We start from the raw sequence: 22,113 nt of genomic DNA on the forward strand, positions 1-22,113 counted from the left end.
AGATGTAAGATTATGTCTCTTATAGGAAATCGGTTGAGTTATATTACAAGCAAAGTGCTTTTGCAGTTTTTCAAGATTTCAAGATGTCAAGAAATCATTTTCCGTTGGTAATTATAACTTGTCTTTCAACAGGAGAATCAAGCATAGAATTGCTTGATGCTCTGGGATATTGACCCCCGCCAGTATTTGAGGACTTTTCAACATATTCCAATTTAAGATGGACCAATTTTTTACTATTTCTTGGGCTGCCAGTACCTGCCAAATGTCTGCTTCAAACTTGTTGCTAACTCATCTTAACAAGCTCTAATCTTACAGGTCAGCAAGTGTCATCCTTCGTGGACAACTGGAGTACTCCTAGAAGCAAGTCAAATTTAGAATCAAATTAATCAGACAACACCCATATGTTTCTTTTCTGGAGGACGATCATTTCATAGTACTTTTGTGAATTGAGATGTGATAACCATCATGTGGATAGAGTGCTTTAGAGACCAACCAGAGAAGCAAATATGCTTGCTACAGTAAACAAGCTCTATTGGCTTAACTGAAGAGATCCCACTGGTAGCAACTCCCTCTCTCATATGGGGTTTTGAGGTCGTTTTGGGAAATCAGTAAATCATTCTGTCAACACATCCAAGGAGAGAGTAAAAGAAAAATAAATAGGGAGGAAAGAGGGGAGAAGATGCAGCTTGATCATTTCCCACGATGCAGAATTCAAACCGTTATAGTTTTCAGGTTTCAACTCCAATCGAAACCAAGAGTATTGTTGTAAATAAATCGAATATGATCGAACGAAAATATATCTATGATCCAAGACAAATTACAGGCTTTGAAGCTCGGGATACCAAAATTTTCACCTATCAAAATAGGGTCATTTTTAGTTCTGGATATCACCAAGGGGATGAAAAACATGTATGATATCATATGCTTATGTTTGATCAGTTTTGCTGATAATGAAGAACTCAGACAATCATATTGAAACTTAGATTGTTGAACTATAAATCATATCCCCACCAAAATATTTGCCTTGGATAGTTTGATTAAAGTCATTTATTGAAAAAATTACATATCTTTAAGTATAGGCATGAGGATGTGCCATAAGGTATGCTTCTATAACTTCATACATGCCAATAGCTCTATCCTTTCCAAGCTCAATATCTTCTTGTTTTATCTCTATACCTTCTTTAGCTTTGTATTCACTTGTCATCTTACAGATGCAGCCTCCATAACCATATGCTTCAAATTTGACCTCATAGCTGATAAACTCAAGTTTGTCCGTCAACGCATCGCCTTCAATCAAAGTATATTTGCACATGAATTTCTCCTTGTCAAGCTCATCGATCCGATGTTTCACATATTTAAAAGGGCTAGCTGCAACACAATCAGAACCAAAGATTTAATCTTCGTTATTTATGAAGGAATAAACTTAACATGACAAAAGATGAACAATTGGGCACTGACCTTCAGTGAAGTTGATCTGTTTGATGCTACCAACATCTCCATCCCCTTCAATGAACTCAATACTTTTGATGGATGAAAACATGAGCTTCGGGCCGAGGTTATGAGAGTCAAGGATCAAGGCCTTGAACATCCTGGCAGGAGTCACTTGGCTTCTGAATGTTTGATTGATCTTAATAATACCCATGTTTTCTTTTTTCTGCTAACAACTTGCAAAATCAAGAGATGTGCTATAGATCATAAAATTGTGAAGATGGGAAAATGAACTAAGGTTTTAATGTGAAAATATCTTCTCAAGATGGGAAAGTGAAGCTTATTTGAACAGTTGGTCAATAAAAAAATTGTGGCTGGTTTGGCACGAAGCTTTTGAAGTCTATATTCAAAGTATTAAATGTTGATTTGTTCAACACATGAGGGCTGTAGTCCATTATTAATACTGTAACACATTAATTTCATATTGAGAAATTGTGAACATTTATTACGTGAAAACTTGCATTTAATACGTGAAATATATTTTTTTTAATTAAAAAATTTTACGATTTTATTTTATGAAAAATATCTCATAGATTTGAATTTAAATTTTTATATATATATATATTATATTATTTTACATAATTTTTTAATATGAGATTAAGAGTATTATATGTAATGATATATATATATATATATATCTATAAATTTAAATTTAAAATTGTGATGCATGTTTTATAAGACAAAACTGTATAAATTTTTTTTAGATTAGCCTACAAAATCCTTTATCTATTTCCCAGTTGATGATAGAAGCAAATCAATATTATACTAATCCTTGAAAAAATTAATGATATACACAATATTATTCAAGTTATTATTATTTTTGGATTAAATTTCATTCGTGTTCTCTAACTTTATTTTATTTTACTTTAGTCTTTAACCTTTGAAAATGTTCACTTGCATTTTTAACCTTTTAAAATAGTTCTATTTTGATTTTTTGTAAAGGTGTTCATGATTTGAAAAGAGATGGATTTTGACATGCTTAGGCATGCTATTAACATTATACATGTTTGTTTAAACTTAAACGACTTAATAATTTATGCTTACATTTTATTCAATCTCATTTAGATTTTTAAATGATACAATTCAGGTCAGTTTAAATTATTATTATTTTTTAAATTAAAAAAATAAAAACATATTATTTGTTATTTTATCTTTAATAATTTCACTTTTTCTTTTAAGTTTTAAAAGATGAATAACTTTAACATAATTTTTAATGTTTACATTGTAATGTTATATATTTTTATCCTTTATATGATATAAATTATATAATATATATAAATATAAAATAAAATATAAGATTATATAATTGAAAAAGTGATTTGAATTAGGTCAAATTTGAGCCTTAGATGTTGAAGCTAATTAGGCTTGGTCCATTTCTTAAATGGATTTATTTTTTTTTTTAGAATTCATTTTTTGACCTTAATATTTTTACTCAAATCATCTTAAATATCAAAGACTTTCTAATTTAGATAGATTATTCTACCCTGGACATGTCTAATCTTTATTCCATGTTTTAGTAAGCTTACATGACATGTCATGTGGATATCACCTTGGCATGTCATATGGACATTTTTCTCAATTATTAATGAAAAATATGACAAAACAATCAAAATGAAACCATTTTAAAATATTGAAAATCCAAATGGTATAATTAAGTAATTAGAGATGGAAATGGAGGCAAAAATAAAATTTAAAGATCATGGATGGAAGTAATTTATTTCCTTGCATAATATTCTTTATTTTATCACATTCAAACAAGATGGGCAACAATATATGTGTCCTTGTACATTGAAGGAAGAAAACAATACAACTAAACCCACACCAAGAATTGTGTTGGGTTTCAAATTTTATTAATAAGGCAACTATAGCCAGACCCAAGCTAAAAGCTAGAGTAGAGTAACACAGCAACCATTGAAGACCCCATGAGCATAACACACATAAATATCAGAGTTCAATTAAGCATAAGCATCAGGGTTCTGAATGAGATAGCCTTCCACAATTTTGTACATAGCCAAGGCTTTTTCCTTGCCAGCCTTGATTTCCTCTTCAGTAAGCACAAAATCACCCTTGGTGTAGTAAGTGCTTGTCATCTTGTTTTTGCTACCACCATCTGCTGTTGGCTCAAACTTAGCCTCGTACGTAATTTTATCCAGCTTATCCATTAATCCATCTCCTTCAATCAAACTGTATTTGTATGAAAAATTCTTTTCATCGAGCTCATCGATCTGGTTCCTCATGCACTTAACTTGGCTACCTGCATAATATATATGTTAATCAGGATTGAAACTAAAAATTTAGCATTCTATCAAACGTTTCAATCCGATAATTAATGGATTTTTATATAAAAGTATTGTTAGCACTAGGAATTCTATAGACAAATATGGACAGTGTGTATAATTGTAGCTTATTTCACCTTCAGCAAAGTTGATCTGCCTGATGCTTCCAGCTCCTCCATCACCTTCAGTAATTTCAATGCTCTTAACGGCCAATGGCATGAGTTTGGGGATGAGATTGTGAGAATCAACAATCAAGGCTTTGAATAGCCTGGCTGGAGGGATTGGGGAAGTGAACTCATCACTGTAAGTGGTGACACCCATTGGATATATCAGCAAAAAGGAGATGGCTAAGCTCTATTTGGGGTTTTCTGAAAACTTGTAGAGGTGATTGCCATTAGTTCAAGCAGGATGAATTTATAGATTCAAGTTCAAAGATATATTATCCCAGAAATTGTTTCTTTATACGTCATTTTCAAGGTTGAGTTTCCAAAGACATGAGATTGTGAGTGAACTAAAACACCAGGAAATTATGTTAGTACAAATGCATAGAACAAAATTATGGATCTATTTTGATGACCAAAATCAACCACTAGAGAGTCAGAAAGTAGCCCCATGTCTTTATTAATAACTGAATATATTCATTTGCTACAAATGCCAATTACTAAGTTGTAGAATCAAAGATCCAAAACATTTTGTACTAACGACAAATGCAAGAATCTTTACAACATAATTAATAAGATCACTAAATTAATAGGTTTCCCATAATTTTTTGAATTCTTTGAGAATAAAAAAATCAAACAATTAAACCAAATGCTCGAGTACAACACTTCGATAATTTCTATGGAAATTGTTTTATTTATTTGTTTCTGTTTTAGTAGAAAATTTTATGCAAGATTAAGACAAGACACAGTATGCTTAGTAACAGACTAACAGTACCTTTTTTTATTCTATGTATTGGAACATTCCTGTTGAAATTCCTGGGAGATTGAATTGGCAATTTTGTCTTATAGTTAGAGCATATACCAATCCATAGGAATCTGATTATTTTGCCATTATTTTTTGGCAGTACTTTATCCTCTTCAATCAACCATCTCATGGATGGCAAGTTCCCTGATTCTTTCAATCAATGGCATCTATATTTAGCCTATTGGATTCAACTTAATAATTTTTAAGCCAGTGCCTAGTTGAATATCATAATAGACGGCAATAATCTGCCATTCTAATGTCCTGTTTCATTTGGCAATGAAAGAAAGCCATTCTTTTCCCAGAATAATGTTTTATAAAAAAATCTTATTAAATCATGGGAAACAACTAGTTCTCATAATGCACAAACAAATAGTATAATTGTATATTCTTACAATAGAAACAGTTCTCAAACTTATGCAAAACATCATTTGAATTTTTAAGGTAACACACTGAAACCGCCCAAAACCATCTAGAAGACTTTGCTTTTGAAGTTTAATTTTATGGTTCATGTGAAACTATTCTCCATATTATGACTGTTCACCAGGCAACTAAATATCTCCAAGAATTGGAAAAAGAAAAGAAAAAAGAAAAGAGCCGCTGGATCCAACTCTACATTGCTGCTGCAGTCAACACAGGATCCCTATTTCAAACACAAGAACAAGGTGGCATTTGCCCAAACGAATCACATAAAGTCGTATTCATTCAAATCATCATAAGCATTAACAACCATGTCATCATCTGGTTTATCAACATGGAGCTGTTTTTTCTTGCCACCTGAAAAAAAAAAAGTCAAAAAACAGTTACTGAATTGCAGTATTCAAAGTTGATTACGAGTATAACATGAAATTAAGAAGCTATTTAATCAGAACAGGTTGGTAAAAAATAAAGAGTTGAGTTAGTCAAACACATAGCTTGTCTATATTGGAAAAGTAAGTGGCGCTCCAACAGATAGCCTGTATTGGGAGGAGTTATTTATAACTAAGAGTCTAAGACCTTTGCAAAAGGAGGTATCATAGGACATTTGGAAAGGGCCACATGAACTCTAGGCTTGGGGTTAAATTTAATGGTTACTTCAGTGTGGGTTTGGCCGAAGTGTGGTAAATGACCATTTTTTTTTTTTGGCCAATGGTAAATGACCATTTAGAGTATGAAAGATTGGCTGACCAGCAAGCTGTATATATCAAACAGCAGTGGAAATAAAAGAAAAGATAAGGATTTATATGCCTCTTAATCATCTTATTTGTCCATAACTTTTTCATATCTAAAACCCACAGTAAACCAAATTTAGGGTTAAATTTAATGGTCACTTCATTTTGGGTTTGGCCAAAGTGCGATAAATGACCATTTAGAGTATGAAAGATTGGCTGACCAGCATCTGAAACAGCAGTGGAAATAAAAGAAAAGACAAAGATCCGCATGCCTATTATCTAATGTCCAAAACTGTTTCAGATCTAAAACCCACAGTAAACCAACCATCATAGGTCAACCCCAACCTGTCGAGTTGGACAAAGCAAGCCTAACTGCCTAAGCCTAAGGATTTCAAAGAACAAAGACTTATAGGCTTTTGCACCTACAACTTTCTAGACAGACTTTGTTGCCTGAAGGGGGTAATTGCCATCATGTGGAGGACCTTTAACAACATACGAAATTTCCCTACTTTGAAATTATGTAAGGGAGCACGTTTACCTACTGTATAAGCATAATGCTCAATTACATATGTAAGTAATTCTGCTTAATTATAGTCAATATGCTCTTCCTTTAAAAATAGAGTGGATGTCATTTTTCTTCCCACGATAGATTTAAAATTCTCAATTAAGTGGAAAATTGAACCACCAAGTGTTTCTATTTTCTTTTCTGACTAAGGTGTATATATATATAACATGGGACACAAGGATAAAAAAAGGAGCTGCAGATATTTTACCTGTCTTCTTTTTACTTGTGGCTTCTTTCTCTGCTTTTAGCTTTTCATTTGCAATTGCTGTGATTGAAGATGCAATATCTTTCGCATCAGCTGCTTTCAAAGAAGTCATTGATAATCTCATCACATCCTTGAGTAGAGTAATATAATGGTAACTTTTCTGCATCAAAGGATGTATTCAGGCAATGTAAGAACTTTCTTGATATATAGCCAAGACAGGGAAGAAAAAAATAACAAACTCACCTCATATGGCCGAAGCTTATGAGAAATAAGCTCAGCATATTCTGCAAAGTCACTTTCAGATTTCGGAATAAAATTATCAAGAGTCTTGTCATCACCTTTCTTGGCAAAAAGTTCAGTAGTGGACCTGTAATCAGCTTCTTCCACAAGCCTATGATAGAAAGCAAATGCCAGAATAACAAATCAATTTTGCAGACATATACAAGTAAAATATAGTGCCATAACAATTCTGAGATCCAAGCATGTGGATAGGCAGAGAAAAATAATATGGCTTCAGTTAATTTAGAAAATGAACTACAAAGAAGTAGTTCCAAACTTAGGTGAGCTAAGTTAAGCTCTAGCAATTTATTATGCATTAACTCCCACTGTAAATGAACAAGGAAGTTTCTTAGTGTCATCACTGTAGAAGCTAAAAAATACTAAATTTCTACCTTTGTCGGTGAAGTTTCTCGGCCACAGGATCAAGGGGCTCTTCTTTAGCTACTTCAATAGTTTTCGCTTTCTTTTCAGTGGCTTTTGATGCAGCTTTCTTGGGGGCCTTCTCTTCAGGAGCTTTCGCTACAGGTTGCTGATACCAATCAAGGAAACAACACATCAACACAAGCACACAGTTTTACTCTTTATCAGATATTCAACACAAATAACTTGCCTACAACAACTTTCTTTGCATAGAATGTCCATAGAAAACAACTTAGATATGAAATAAGTAATTTTTGCAGATGACTTCATAACAACAGAGCTTCCACGAAAACAGTATAGTACTGTCTATTTTCAAGTTAAACTGCTCTTACTTTTCTCTGTTGGTTTATTCAGTAGGAAAGGCAATTAACCATGTTACAAGAGATACTCTAATTAGTCTCCAAGCAATTGTTATGCCAGTAGTAAAAAGAAATACAAGTTTAGATGAAAATACTGCTCTACTAAACACTCTATCCACTAAGAATTGAGGCCAGGTTTCTGTCTTCCAAGTACCATCATTCTAAATCATCAATCAGATTGCGTAACTAATGCAGCAGGATGGTAACAAACCATGAGAAGAAATTCTTATGACATAGAGAATGATGTTCATCTTAATAAAGTTTGCAAAACCAAATCCAAGTTATAACTTTGTTTGGTAATTCAAGGTTAGATACTACTATTCATACATCCAATAATCACCTGGGATGCATGTATCAATATCAAATCAGGATATTACTTGTAATCCAAAAGAGCTAATAACTTTCAAAAGTACACTTGAAAACCCATACGCTAACACACAACACTTGTAACCAGATCTTCAGCCTATGTTTAGGTAGTATTAATTTGTTACTAAGATTAACATTTAGCATAGATTTTACGGTATAGATTTTTAAAGGCAGCATAAACATTAATAGACACTAAAGAGCCCTGACATTAAAATATTACTCATAAACAGAACAAATACCAAATTATAACGAAATCATTATACCTGGGGGGTTTCATCTTCATCCTCCCATGATTCCTTGACATCAGAATCATCAACATCTTCATCATCCCATTTGCTTTTAGGTTGCTCCTTTGTAATGAGTGGTGGAATCTCATCCTCTGCAACAATAGCATACGACTTCATGATAAAAAGAAAGGACAAGAAAATGAAAAGAGGACATGCAACGGATCAACATAAAGAAAAGAACATAATGTCATAGGTTCTTCAATTAAGATCGAAAATTACTATAACAAACCATAGATTTAGTACTTATTAACAACTTAAAAGCAGATGAAAGATAAATTGAATTGAAGCCGCTTTAAGGAAATGTGGGCATCATTACACTTAAAACCTCCTAGACAAGACTATGGGGCTACCATCAGGCAATGGCTTGAGCTCAATTTTAGCACAAACACTAGAACGTCCCTGCAATTGAATTACTAATCCCACCACAAGGAGTTTTTTAAAAAACTAAAAAAGAAAAGCCACTAAAATTCTCCATAATCTAATCCATTCCACCTGGCAACACCATAATTTGATTCCCAATAAACCCAACTTAAAGCAGTCAGCTTTTGAAACACCTAAACCCCATAAAAACGAAAGCAAAAACAAAGAAAAACCCTAACTTTGAATCAAGCCAATTATTTTTAAGCTCTTATCAAAAGAAGGCTTCCACAAGCAAGTTCATACATAATAAAACAGAAAAAAAGGAAATTTGACTATTACTTATCAATCAAAGCCATACTAAAACAACAAATAAGTTATCAAATTTGGGCAAAAAATAAAATTACCCCAGTCCTCCATCTACTCTTCACTTATCGAAATTCCACGAATTGAAGAACAATCCTAAATACCACAAAATTAAAAACAAAACAAAAAATTTATTCCTTTATATAAAAAAAAGTTAGAGAAGAAGAGAAAAATTAACAAGAAAGCCACGAAGAAATTACTTGACTTGAAAAAAGAAAAAATCTTATTGTTGTGGGGGCTGTTGAGTAAATCCGGATTGCTTTTTCTTTTTTTTTTTCCTCAGTTCAGACGCAAAAGCACTAACTTTCAAGGAAGATGAAATATTTAGGGTTTATATATATATATATATATATATATATTGTTTAATTTTAATTTCACGTCGTTCCTTTTATTAACGTAAATTTACTTAAATACCCTAACTTTAGATTCTTTACTAATATCATTTTTTTTTCTAATTCTTCTATTTTTTTGAAAAATTGCATTTCCTCCATCCCCGTTTGATATGTATTAATTTTTATGGGGTTTAAAATTTTTTTATTTTAATGTATTTATTATTAAAATTTAATTTTTTATAAAAATTAAAATTTTATATTTTTAATGTTAAAAAATAAAAAATTTAAAATATAATTTTAAAATATAAAAAATAAAAAATTTAAATGTTCAAAAAAGAAAATAACACATAATTTTGGAATATTCTAAAAAAAAGATGAATAAAAAAAAAGACAAATAGAGTTTACTAATTTTTTTTATTATCATTCAAATGATAACTTGAAATTTTAAATTATAAATTAAAGAGTTATTTCCCTTTTTATATATTTCGTGTTGATGTCAATTTGTATAAATTGCATGAGAATTGTCACCTTAATCTCTTTTATAATGGAAGAAGATAATCTCTTATTCAATTTTCATTAATTGAGATTTACATTTAATTTTTCCATGCTATTAACTAAGATATCAGTTTCAATTTGTAACATCATATAATTAATTGAAGAAGTTAAGCCAAGCTTTGGTTAAGTTTGAAGTTTAAACTCAACTTATTATTTATGTGATATTTTAATGATCACGTCAAAAATAGTTTTGACTATAACATTTATAAGATTTATATATGATAATTTAATTAATCATGTCATCATTTATAAAGTAATTTTAGATTAGATAAATACCAGATTTACCATTAACTTTCTATTTTCTTCAGCTACATTTTACTTTCTCTCAATTTTTTTCTTCTTTTCGTGTATTTTATTGACTTATACATTGAAACGTATCTTAAAATTTTAATCTCAGTCCTCCCTAACTTTTTTACTATGTGACAAGTCACACTTACCCTTATCTCAACCTTTAACAAACCTCTGGACTATCACATTAAGAATTACATTAATAATTTATATAACAAAAATGTAATAAAAATAGATAATCATAATTTTAAATATGTATCGATTAAAACATAATTATTTGAATTTAGGCTTTGGCGCAATTCAAAAGTTTATTAGATATATCTTTTTATTGTTGAACTAGGAACTACACTACTCGAGCTAAATCAATAATTTTAAGATTTTTTACTTTAATATTAATCTGAATTCTCAAAATTGATTACTTATGTTTGCTTCATCCTCCAAATTACTTTTTAATCTTTCTTTAATCCTTTTCATTTATCAAACCAACTATTAGAGTTGAATTCTCGGTGGATAATTATTAAGGCAAGAAAATTTAGGAAATAGAACTTTCCTAATGTAAATATTATTTGAGAGAGTGGATCACATTAATTAATCTTTCTCTTTTATGACAAAGTTTGATGTGGTTACGCCATATATAGTCACTCATTTCATGCCATAAAGATATCTAATGTAAGCCCTTATTAAGGGTTGATTTTTTTTTTTTTTTTTTTTTTTAGTTTAAGGGAAGGTATAACCTTTATAATGAGGAAAGGGGATGAGATCCTGGTTCGAAATCAAGATCTCTGTATCCTCATAAAGCCTCTTTGTCTATCTCATTAATGCTTTGCTTTAAGTATTTGAATTAAGACCCTGCACAGAAGGGCAAATTCAAGTATACTAAAATATAATGATTTCGCCTTTAAAATTACTTGTAAAAGAGATTAAGCCTAAATAAAAATTGAAAATATTCATGCCTTCAACCAAAATAATTTTCTTGATGCTACTGATGCCTCTATCACTTTCAGTTGTTTCGATACTCTTGATTGTCTGTGGCATGAACTAAGGAATGAGTTCATTATTGTCCAAGACCAAAGCTTTGAATAGTGTTTCGACAGGGATCAGACTAGGGAATTCTTTAGTGAAAGTTACACCCATGACAATTGTTTGTATCGAGCTTTGATCTCAGGGTATTATTGGAAAGATAAAAGATAAGAATGGTTAAAGGCAAAGGTAAAAAGTGTTCACTGTGTTTGCACTCCGATGCACAAGTCAGAATATGTAAGGTTGGAAAGAGAGCAATAAGGAGAAATGGGGGTAGATTAGACTTGCCTTTATGTTTGCCTGCACCTTCATATTTATAGATAAATGATGAGGGACTATTAAAGGACAATAAGGACAGTACCGAGCTCATGTGACATTGGATGTGTCTGACCAACTTGACATATCAAGTTGGTACAAATGTCAGAATTACCTATGGTTGTTTGCTACAGGTTTTTAACAAGATGTATGATCAATGCACCTGGTGTAGGGTAGGTAGGCAAAAGGGCATGACGTGAAATTTGATTCTTTAAAGCCGACATCATAAAGGGGGTCGATGTTAGATGGCAACTAGCTTTGAGCCATGGTCTAACCTTTTGGGGGTCTAATCTTGCGTATATGTCTTAAGTTGAGTGTATAGTCGACTTGAAAGTCATCGATGTGATAATTGTTCAGGATGATCCAAGATTAGTGTTGGAGTTCATCTGATCAATGTGGGACTTGTGTTTTATTTCAAGAGTTTGAATTTGAGTCCTGACTTTGAACTTTAATGATGAATTGGGAGTCTAATCTATCCTGGAGAGATGTTTGGTCTGGCCAGTCTAACTTGGGGTTCGTCTGATTTGACCAATTAGATGACATTAAATGAGAAGAAAGGTAATTTGAATGAAAAAATTTAAAGAAAGAAGACAAAAAGACATCTTTTTTTTCGTTTTGACATGTGGCGTGGTTTATGTTGTTCATATAATATATGATATGAGTATATAAAGGATAGTTGAGGCTTTTGTTTTCCACTTTTTACTTTCTTTTCTCTCAGTCTAATCTAAATTTTCTGATCTTAAAGCTTTTTAGCCTTAAAGTTGTTCTTTTCTTCACTTTCTTCGGTAGGTAGTCTTAACTATGTCTTCTAGTTTAAGTTTTGGGAAGGTTGAGAGTTTTAAGATAGAACCTAAAGGATGTTAGCTTGGGCAAGATGACAATGACTTGATTTTGCCAGTTGTCAAAGGTCGCAATTACTAGAGAATGGCCTTTTAGTTTAATTCGATGTCTAAGGAAGGGCAGCAGCAAAACAAGGACAATCTTAGGCAAGAGGAGAATGGGTCTTGAGCACTGAGGAATTGTGTGCTTAGATATATTTCGACCTACAGAATCCACCTCCTTTGCTCCTCTTTTAAGACGGTCCATCTTCTATGACTAACCTTCTTTCATCTTTTGTTGTTCCTCTTTTAGGGCTCAGTCTCATCAATTTTCTTTTACTTTTGTTCTCCCACCAATTGCTGCTCTTGTTGTCACTTCTATTTCACCTTCGTCAATTCTTATTGAGATTATTTTTTTTCTTGAAGGGTTTTTACCATTTTTTTTTCTCTCAGAGTCGAGTTACTCTCAACCATAGTTCAGCCTCAAATCATGACACAAAAATATCTAATGTAAGCCCTTATTAAAGGTTGAATTTTTTTTTTAAGGGTGGGTGTAACCCTTATTAAGAGGAAAAATAGGAGATCTTGACTCGAAATTAAGACCTCTATGTCTTCATAAAGTCTCTTTAGCTACTAAACTAAGAGGCAAAAAATAATGGTTAAAATTTTATCGTAGCAAAACATTTCTCAATCTCTCGATCTTAAGCAAAAACAACCAAGATCCAAATATCAACTAATCTCATTACTTGAATGACTTTCTTTATTATTACTAGTAATTAAGGCCCAGCTTTGTCTTATTTTTTTATTGCTTTTTTGTATTGTATTAATAAATATTTTATTGAGTAATTGTAATATTGAATAGAAAATGTTAAATGTTAAATAGAAAAATTATATAATCTTGAGCTAATCAATACTTTAAATATAAGGATTTTATAAAAATTATGAACAAAATAAACAAATAAATTTGAAATTTCTAACATTTATTATAATTTTCAGTGCATGCAATGCAATAATTAAGATAAAAATAGCATAAAATGTTATCAAAAAATTAAAAACAAACCAAGACCTTCAATATCATGACAAAGCCAAAAAGATCCAAATGAAGATAGAACCAAATTGAAGAATAATTAGATACTTTGTAGCTACAGATGATTATTGAACAATTTATTCATAGCAGCAAAGCATGCATTAGTTGCCCTAATGACTAACATAATTCGTCAAGGACACAACGCCCTTATGACTACCTTTTAAATGTTCAAGATACTTGGTCTTAACTGCCTTGCTATAGCTTATGCTTTAAGTATGATGTATTTGGATGGCGTCAAGCTAGATGATGTCCAGGTTACGATCAATGGTGTATTTACAATTGCTTTTTTCTTGTTTATCTGACATGTTCGCCCACTACCCATTCTTTAAGTTGCACGGTCCTAAGGCCATTAAATTGGTTTTGAGCTGTCATACATATTCCATCAATAGGCTGAAACTCCTATTTACTTTTCTTGGTAGAGAATTCCATATGATCTTCTGCAAACCCCATAGAAGTACCCTATGTCCCATTAATTAAGTGACATAAAAAAAAGACAATAGACAAAACAAATCAATACCAAAAAGAGGGAAAATGCTTGAATTTGAGCATACACCATATTATTTAAAAAGCAGGACCAACACATCAACCATTGAGCTAATAAATCAAAGTTTATATTTCAAAACAATATTATTATCCCTAATTCAACAACTATAATTGGTAAAGAGATATTTAACAAAAACAAAAAAGGAAAAAACTCAAATTCAAACTTCTACTCACTATACAATCATTTTCTTCATAAAAGAGGTAGTGGGTAAAAAAGAAATTACAAACACAATTGACAAAATCTAAAATGAAGCTTTCCTATAAAACTTGCATAGATAATGTATATGAACTACCATGTTCTAAACATGTCCAGAACTTTTAGAAGCAAATAGAGGTTTTACTTCCAACATCAAGAAACATAAAGAGAATTTACCTTTAAAATTGGTTTTGTCAATTTTGGCAAGGCAAAAGAAGAGAAACCAAGGAGAGAGAAAAAATTTAGATTCAACTTTTATTCCCCATCCAATCCTTTCCTTCATGGAAGAGGTACGATAGTGGATATATACAAAAAAAAAAAATACAATGCATAAAAACTAAAAATGAAAATTTCCTATCAAATTGGTGTATAAGGAATATTGCATTCTTAGCATGATCTTGCAATATTTGAAAACAAAGAGAAATCATACTTTTAACTTAAAAAGAAAGAAGACAAATCACCTTAAAAGTTAGATTTTCCAATTTTACCAATTTCCCAAAAATTCATATAAAAATTAACAATTACTTGTATAGAATTTTGGAAAATTATATAAAAGAACATTGGCAAAAAGAAAAGTTCAAAAAGTATAATGTAAAGTACAACAGTAGAAAAAAAACTGTTCACAAGAATATTATGCTACCTTTTCAACTTTACAGACCGTAACATTTCTAATCTTCTAATTCTATTCTCCTTTTCTTTACTGATAGAGTCCGTAACTAAATACTCTATGTAAACTTATACAACGTTTACTAATATAAATAAAAAATAGTAGCAACTAATAAAAAAAGAGGAGCAAAAAGACAAAATAAAAAATAAACAAACACAATTTCAGACAATATTTATAATTAAGTGATGCATATGAAAAATGGGGAAAAATAAAATGCCACAAAACCAAAGAAATGAAGAAATAAGTGGCACTAAAAGAAACCCAGCTTTTCTAATTTAGAATTTCACCTTTTAGCAAAATTTTAAGTTGGCAATTGACAAAAAAAAATAAAAATTGTAAAGGTACCATATTTAGGTTATTCATCGAAGATTATCTATCTTGAAATGCTAGATGATTGAACTTTAAACCCAAAAAAATTTTTAGTGCTTTGATTGTAAATGGAATGGATTATGTTTATTCATTAAAATGGCTATGTCATATTTATCATAAATTCATAATGTAAGTTCCTAGTTTCCACCTACAAAAATTACTCCATTTTCTATGTCATAGTTATCATAAATTTACAATTAATTGTGACATTGACTGATTTTTCTTACTTACCATTTCCTGACGTTTATGCTCTGAGATCAATAAGACCTGAACTAAATAACTAAATTTTCAATCAAAAGTAGTAAACTGTTATTATGCACGTAAATTGCCCAAACTAAGCAAACAAATTGTTGTTACCCATAGAAAGTAGGACAAATTTATTCCTTGATTATATATATCATTGCATGTTTCATATTGAGAGTAATCAGCAAAAAAAAAAAAGCATTCTTGTCGAGTAAAAAAATGTCATATAAATCCATAAAAAAGGAATTAAAACTTTGATAGGAGACTTCAATTCTCTATTAACCATACACATAAATCACATTACAAAAAGAAGAATAAACTGAATATTTTAAGTACAAAGACAATGTTGAACAACATCATATAACAAAAATATATCAAACCTGAATGCTTCTTGCGACAACTCTAAACAACTTCTAATAACATCAAAACTTAACAATCAGTTTCTCAGCTGTTTAGATTCATAAAAAAAATCTCCAAACTAAAAAAAATATAACTAATAAAAACAACAAAAACTCATTTCTATCTAAAACATGTAAAAAAAAAATCTTATAAAAAAACACATCCACAATAACATGTAGAACTTCCAACCACAAAACCCCAAAATTAATTCAACAAGGAAACGAAAACATTGACAATTAAACCCAAAAGAAAACAAAAACCCATATTCAATGATAGAATAAAAAAGGAAAAAAAATCATACCCATTCTAAAAAAATTGAAAAAGAAAAAAAAAAGGAAACCAAAAACTCATAGGAAAAATGAAGGTTACTTTAGATGCTAAAACAAAAAAAAGGTAAAGAGAAAGATATATAACAAAAACATATCAAATAGAAAAAGAAGCTTAAAAAATAAAGAGTAGAAACACCTGTAAAGAGCAAAAAGAACAAATTGTCCAAAAAACCAGATGACTTTCACTAAATCCAAAGAGAGAATAACAAAAAAGAAAAAAAAGTGGCAGCTTAAAAAGCTTTCAAGGATTCTTTTTATATAGGGTATATAGATAGTTTATTTCAAAGATTAAAATCTTTATTTTATGAAACCAAAATGGCTTAACTTAGGCATAGACATGAGGGTTTGCCAAGAGGTAGGTTTTCATGACCTTGAAGATAGCCTTAACCATTACCTTCCCATCCTTAATGTCTCTTTTCTTGATCTTCATGCTTGGCTTCGTGTTGTACTTGCTAATTTTAGTAACCTTGCAGACCCCATCTGGGGTGGCTTGAAGCTTAATTTTGTGTGAGATTGACTTGACCTTGTTTATTATGGCATCACCTTCAATTAATGTGTAACTATATGTCATATTCTCCTTGTCTATCTCGTCAATCCTTTGTTTTAAGTACTTGAATTGAGACCCTACACAGAATGGGAAATTCAAGTATACTAAAATATAGTGATTTCGCCTTTAAAATTGTTAGAAAGTGTAAGGTTCAACTCCATCGATTTTGGCCAATTAAAAGGCTTAAAGCTTTTTTTTGTCTTTGACCAAAGAGAGCCCTATTTAATAAAAAAAAAAAAAGAAGGGCTATGTTTTTAAGGTGAGAAAGTGTGGTGGTGTTGAAACTAAAGGAAAAAAAAGCCAAAAAATAGAGATAAAAGGAATAAGGGAGAGTTGAATGAATGAAAATTGATCCGTGATTCGATTGAGCTAAAATTTTATTAACAGATTTATGATTCAAAGTTTTACATTCTGAATAGTGGAGATCGGGTTTGAAATTTTTTAAAAACAAATTCAGGTGTTTTTGTTTAGTTACCTATTTAGTAAAATTTCTCCAATTTTCTCTCTAGTTATTGATTAGCTCTAGTTTTAATTAGAAAAAAACTTTGTATACCATTATTTGATAATGAAGAGTTTTTTGGTGATCCGTGATTTTTTTCTCTATACTAAAAAGTTTTTCACGTAAATTTTGGTGTGTTTTATTTTTCTTACATTTTTGGATTTTTGATTGTTGTTTATTGCTATAGGTTTATTGTGATATATTTCTTCTGCATTATTGTGTTTGTTGTTTCAGGCCTAACAAGTAGTATTGAAACTATGGTTATTTTGAAATATCGACATTGAAGCAATTTAAGATAAAAGTAAATTTTGTTTGAGATCATAAAAGATGATACGTGTTTCATGATAAAATTGACAGTATCTAATTATTCAATTTGAAAGTCTATGATGAATGATCATTATACTGTAAAAATTTGTATGTACCAATGTTGGGTGATTCAAGTAAACCAACAGATATGAAAGATTAAAGCTAAAAAAAGTTAAGTAAAAAAATGCTGCTACAATCAGAAAATAGATTAATATTAGCATGTTTCATCATATAGAGTAAGAGACAAATGCCCACACTGTTTGAAAAAAATTGACAGCATTGTATGAGAAAAAAATAAGTAGAATAAAGTTATACTTGTTAAAAAGCTTACAACTTTATATTACAAGGATGGATGATCGGTTACAGAATACTTGAGTAATTTTTAAGATATATTTAATTGGATGACTACTATAGAGCTTAAGATGGATAATGAAATAAAAATGTCTTTTCTTTTGGGTTCATTGCCAGACAGTAAGAATACTCTAGTTATGATTGTTCTTAATTTAGCTCCTGATTATAAGGTGACATTAAAAATGATAAATGATATTATGCTTAATGAAGAAGTAAGGTCACAAAATTTAGATATTGAGAATCAAGCTCTGGTAATAGAAAATAGAGGTAAAAACATCGATAGAGGTTAGAATTCAAAAGGCTGTAATAAGTCTAAACATAGATCTAAGACCATAAATAAAGTAAAGTGCTTCCATTATGGTAAAGTAGGTCATATAAAGTGATGCTACAAAATTTTGAAGCAAGAGTTGAAAGATGAGAAAGGTAAGAGTTCAGATGATGACAATGTTGCAGTAGTAAATTCAGATATTGATTCAGTTATTTTGATTTGTACACATGATGATTGTAATCATGTTGGTGATCCCAACATTAAGTGAATAGTTGATACAAAAATGATATATTATTGTGTTCCTACGGAGTTATTTACAATTTACAAAGTATGAGACTTTGGTTACACAAAGATGAGAAACAAGAGTATGCACATATTGTTAGGATTAGTGATATTATTGTACAAATTAGTATAGATTGCATATTACTTTAAGGGATGTTAGACACATTTCGAATATGAGAATGAACTTACTTGTTATTAATGTCCTTGATAAGAAAAGATATGAGAGTCAACAAAAGAATGGACAGTGGAAGCTTCTCAAATGATCTTTGGTAGTTGTAAAGGAAAAACTATGCTGCACAATATATAAGATATTGATGCAATTAAATAGTAACTAGATAAATGCCATTGAGGATAATGCTTCAGCAAACTTATGGCATAAAAGGTTGGCACATGAATGAGAAAGGGTTACGGGTTTTGGTAAGATAGTCTTTCATTCCCTTAACCAAACGTATGTCTTTTGATTCATGTGATTATTTTTATTTGGTAAGCATCTTAGAGTTTCTTTTCATAAGAGTTCTTAGAGAAAAAAATAGATTGAAATTAATTCACTTTGACGTATGTGGTTCCACTGAGGTTGAACACAGGTATAAAATCAGGTAGGATAGATTCACACTCAGATTGAATCAAAGGTGTTAGGAATATACTGTAGCATCATATCCCCTAGAATTAAGGACTATATCAGATCTCCTAGAATCATGAGATTTAAATTAATATAATCCTTAGAGTTTAGGCATGTAAATCAGCATTAATTGTTGTCTATTACTATGAGTTTATTGCGATATGTTGCTTCTGCATTATTGTATTTGTTGTTTCAGGCTCAACAAAAATTACCCATAAAAGAGATTAAGTCCAAACAAAATCTGAAAATATTCATGCCTTCAACCAAGGTCATTTTCTTGCTGCTATTGGTGCCTCTATCACATTCAGTTGTTTTGATACTCTTAATTTCTTGTGGCATAAGCTGAGGAATGAGGTTCTTGTTATCTAAGACCAAAGCTTTGAACAGTGTTTCGATAGGGATCGGACTAGGGAATTCTTCAATGAAAGTTGCACCCATGACAATGTTTTTTGTTCTTTAGAAACTATTGTGAGTGATGAAGAGCTTTTATCAATTGAGATGGGAAAGTTTTGTATTGGGGAGACTGTGATAAAATAGGTGCTATTTATAGATTAAAGAAAAAGAGTTTGGCCATGAGTTCACCATTGAAAGGGAAGAATTTCGTACGAAACCTTAATGAAGCAATTGGAGAAGCCACTATATCCCTCAAATCTTGGTGGCATTAACCATTACGACTTTTTTTTGCAACAAAATTTAACAGTTAATCAAATTTGATAAACTAATTGGACCTGAGAGCATTAAAAGTTTAGAAATGATATTTCATTTTGCACTCTTAATTAAATAGATAAAGAATTTTATTTTTTTAATAATACAGTCATTATATTTTTAAATTTTAAATTTGGCAGTTCTAAATATGATAAAGTGACATGATATTAAAAAATAAAAACAATATTCTAAAATTTTAACAAAAATTATACATAGATGAGATAAAAAAAAAATTTTCACATTTAGCGTATTAATATGAATTATGACAAAATAATTTTCATATGTTATATATATTTAACATTAAATAAATACAACAGAATATATAAATTATTATATTACTAAATTTTGTCAACACTTAATTTGCTTTATGAGTAATTTTAAATACATATTTTTTCACATCAACTTGATGCATTTAAGTTTTTACACTAAATTACAATAAAAATTCGGATCTTATTGACAAGGAAATATTTTTGAGCTAGCTAGAGAGTTAATACCGTATTCTCAACTCTCAAGTGAAACCTAGATTTAATGCTCCAAAATTTTGGTAGATGTAACATAATTGTTTTTTCTTTTAGGTGCTAAAATTTAGACCTAGTGACTTCAAATATAGTACAATAATACGATATAAAAATTATACGAATAAAAGACACAGAGATAATATGGCTTAAAATTTTTGAAAAACCACAAATAGATTTAATAAAACAAAAAAAATTATATTTTGTGTTTTCATGTTGACACAAATTATGACATGTAATTTTCGTATAAAATACGATACAAATATAATATTTTACAAAATATGATGACATGAATTACCATATCTACTAAAATTAGAGTCCTGACTATGCAACAATAGAGTCCTGTTAGTCAATCACTTGCCATCCTAATAAAATATGAGGCAACGAGCAGATGCAAATAGTTAGTTAGAGTATTTGTGGATATATTGAAAAATAAAAAACTTGAAGAGAAATTTTATCTCCGACATTAAAAAGTTTTTTTAATATTCTCATATTTTTTATTTGAATATATCTTTTTTGATATTCTAATCACTTTACTCATTGTCACTATAAAAAATACTCAACACTTACCTATAATCAATCAAAATTTAGCACTTAGCAGATATTCACTATAATAAGTGAATACCTTTATGTGACGCTCTAATCTTATGTTGAAAAAATGTAAGGATATGATATGATTTATATGTAGAGATCTAAATCTATACTTGTGAGGTGCTTTTTAAGGGACAAAATTATGAGATTTTTAAATCAAAATGGATAATATCTCATAAATTAGATACAAATTTGCACACTTCGAACAAAAGTTGGATATAAATATTCACATATCAAGCAAAAATTTTGAATCCGCCACTAATAGTAGTGTAACACCCCTAATCTCATATTGAAAGAATGCGTGGATAAATAATGATATATATATGTAGAGATTTAAATACAAACTTATGAAGAGCTTTTTGTAGGATAAAACCATGAGACTTTCGGGTCAAAGTGGACAATACCTTGCAGATTAGGTATGAGTCTCTACAAATGGTATCAAAGTGATTACTAATCGGTGGCAATAACTAAATGTTGCATCGTGGGGTTACTAAGTGCTACACGGTGGAAAGCCACTTCTAGAATCCCAATGTTTAGTGTGATCTTGGTTTTGTGGTTGGACTCGATTTGATAGAGGCGTCAAGCTTTAAAGGTGGAGAGATTGTAATGCCCTAATCCTACATTGAAAGATGTATGGATAAGGAATGATATATATGTAGAGATTTAAACCCAAACTTATAAGGCACCTTTTATCGGATAAAATCATGAGACTTTTAAGTCAAAGTAGAGAATATCTCACAGATTGGGTATGAATCTTCACAAATGCATCAAAACATGTTAATTTCTTAATTATAAATCATAAATCACAGTTAAATACATATTTCATACAAATTATGTTATTATACAGATGGATGGGCAAATGGAGAGAACAAATCAAATTTTGAAATATATGCTTTCAGCATGTGTGATTGATCTAAAAGGTAGTTGGGATGATTACTTACCTTTAGCAGAGTTCACTTGTAATAATAGTTACCAATCTAGCATTGAGAGCCTTGTACAATAAGAAATGTAGATCTCTTTTATATTGGGATGATGTTCAGGAAAGAAAACTTTTGGGGTCGAAAATGGTGCAATTGACTGTGGAAAAGATCAAGGCGATTAGGGAGAGACTTAAAGCAGCATAAGATTGTTAAAAAAGTTAGGTAGACAAGTAGAGAAAGGGTTAGAATTTTGATAAAATGGACTAT

The 22,113-nt window shown here is 30.4% G+C and overlaps 3 protein-coding genes across 4 annotated transcripts; all 3 read right to left on the minus strand.

Moving 5' to 3' along the window:
- Positions 1–1,004: 1,004 nt before the first annotated feature.
- LOC111306890 (major strawberry allergen Fra a 1-3-like) lies at positions 1,005–1,809 on the minus strand. Its single transcript, XM_022904887.2, has 2 exons — positions 1,459–1,809; positions 1,005–1,368 (listed from the first exon to the last, which is right to left on the minus strand). Exons 1-2 carry the CDS (start codon positions 1,640–1,642, stop codon positions 1,070–1,072), a joined length of 483 nt encoding a protein of 160 aa, XP_022760622.1. The 5' UTR covers positions 1,643–1,809; the 3' UTR covers positions 1,005–1,069.
- A 1,380-nt stretch (positions 1,810–3,189) lies between these two features.
- On the minus strand, positions 3,190–4,223 carry LOC111306894 (major strawberry allergen Fra a 1-2-like). Its single transcript, XM_022904892.2, has 2 exons — positions 3,902–4,223; positions 3,190–3,742 (listed from the first exon to the last, which is right to left on the minus strand). The coding sequence occupies exons 1-2, from the start codon at positions 4,083–4,085 to the stop codon at positions 3,444–3,446; spliced, it is 483 nt and encodes a 160-aa protein (XP_022760627.2). The 5' UTR covers positions 4,086–4,223; the 3' UTR covers positions 3,190–3,443.
- An 816-nt stretch (positions 4,224–5,039) lies between these two features.
- LOC111306893 (uncharacterized) lies at positions 5,040–9,408 on the minus strand. Of its 2 annotated transcripts, none has more exons than XM_022904888.2 (7): positions 9,283–9,408; positions 9,124–9,178; positions 8,336–8,451; positions 7,320–7,456; positions 6,892–7,039; positions 6,652–6,808; positions 5,040–5,504 (listed from the first exon to the last, which is right to left on the minus strand). In XM_022904888.2, exons 2-7 carry the CDS (start codon positions 9,134–9,136, stop codon positions 5,413–5,415), a joined length of 663 nt encoding a protein of 220 aa, XP_022760623.1. In that variant the 5' UTR covers positions 9,137–9,178; positions 9,283–9,408; the 3' UTR covers positions 5,040–5,412. The 2 variants fall into 2 exon arrangements, with proteins under 2 accessions (XP_022760623.1, XP_022760624.1); XM_022904889.2 differs by having other exon boundaries at positions 9,272–9,404.
- Between the last annotated feature and the right edge of the window lie 12,705 nt (positions 9,409–22,113).

Source organism: Durio zibethinus, chromosome 22 (genome assembly GCF_047325235.1).
Source record: "Durio zibethinus cultivar Kanyao isolate XHJ-2024 chromosome 22, ASM4732523v1, whole genome shotgun sequence".
Lineage (NCBI taxonomy): Eukaryota > Viridiplantae > Streptophyta > Magnoliopsida > Malvales > Malvaceae > Durio > Durio zibethinus.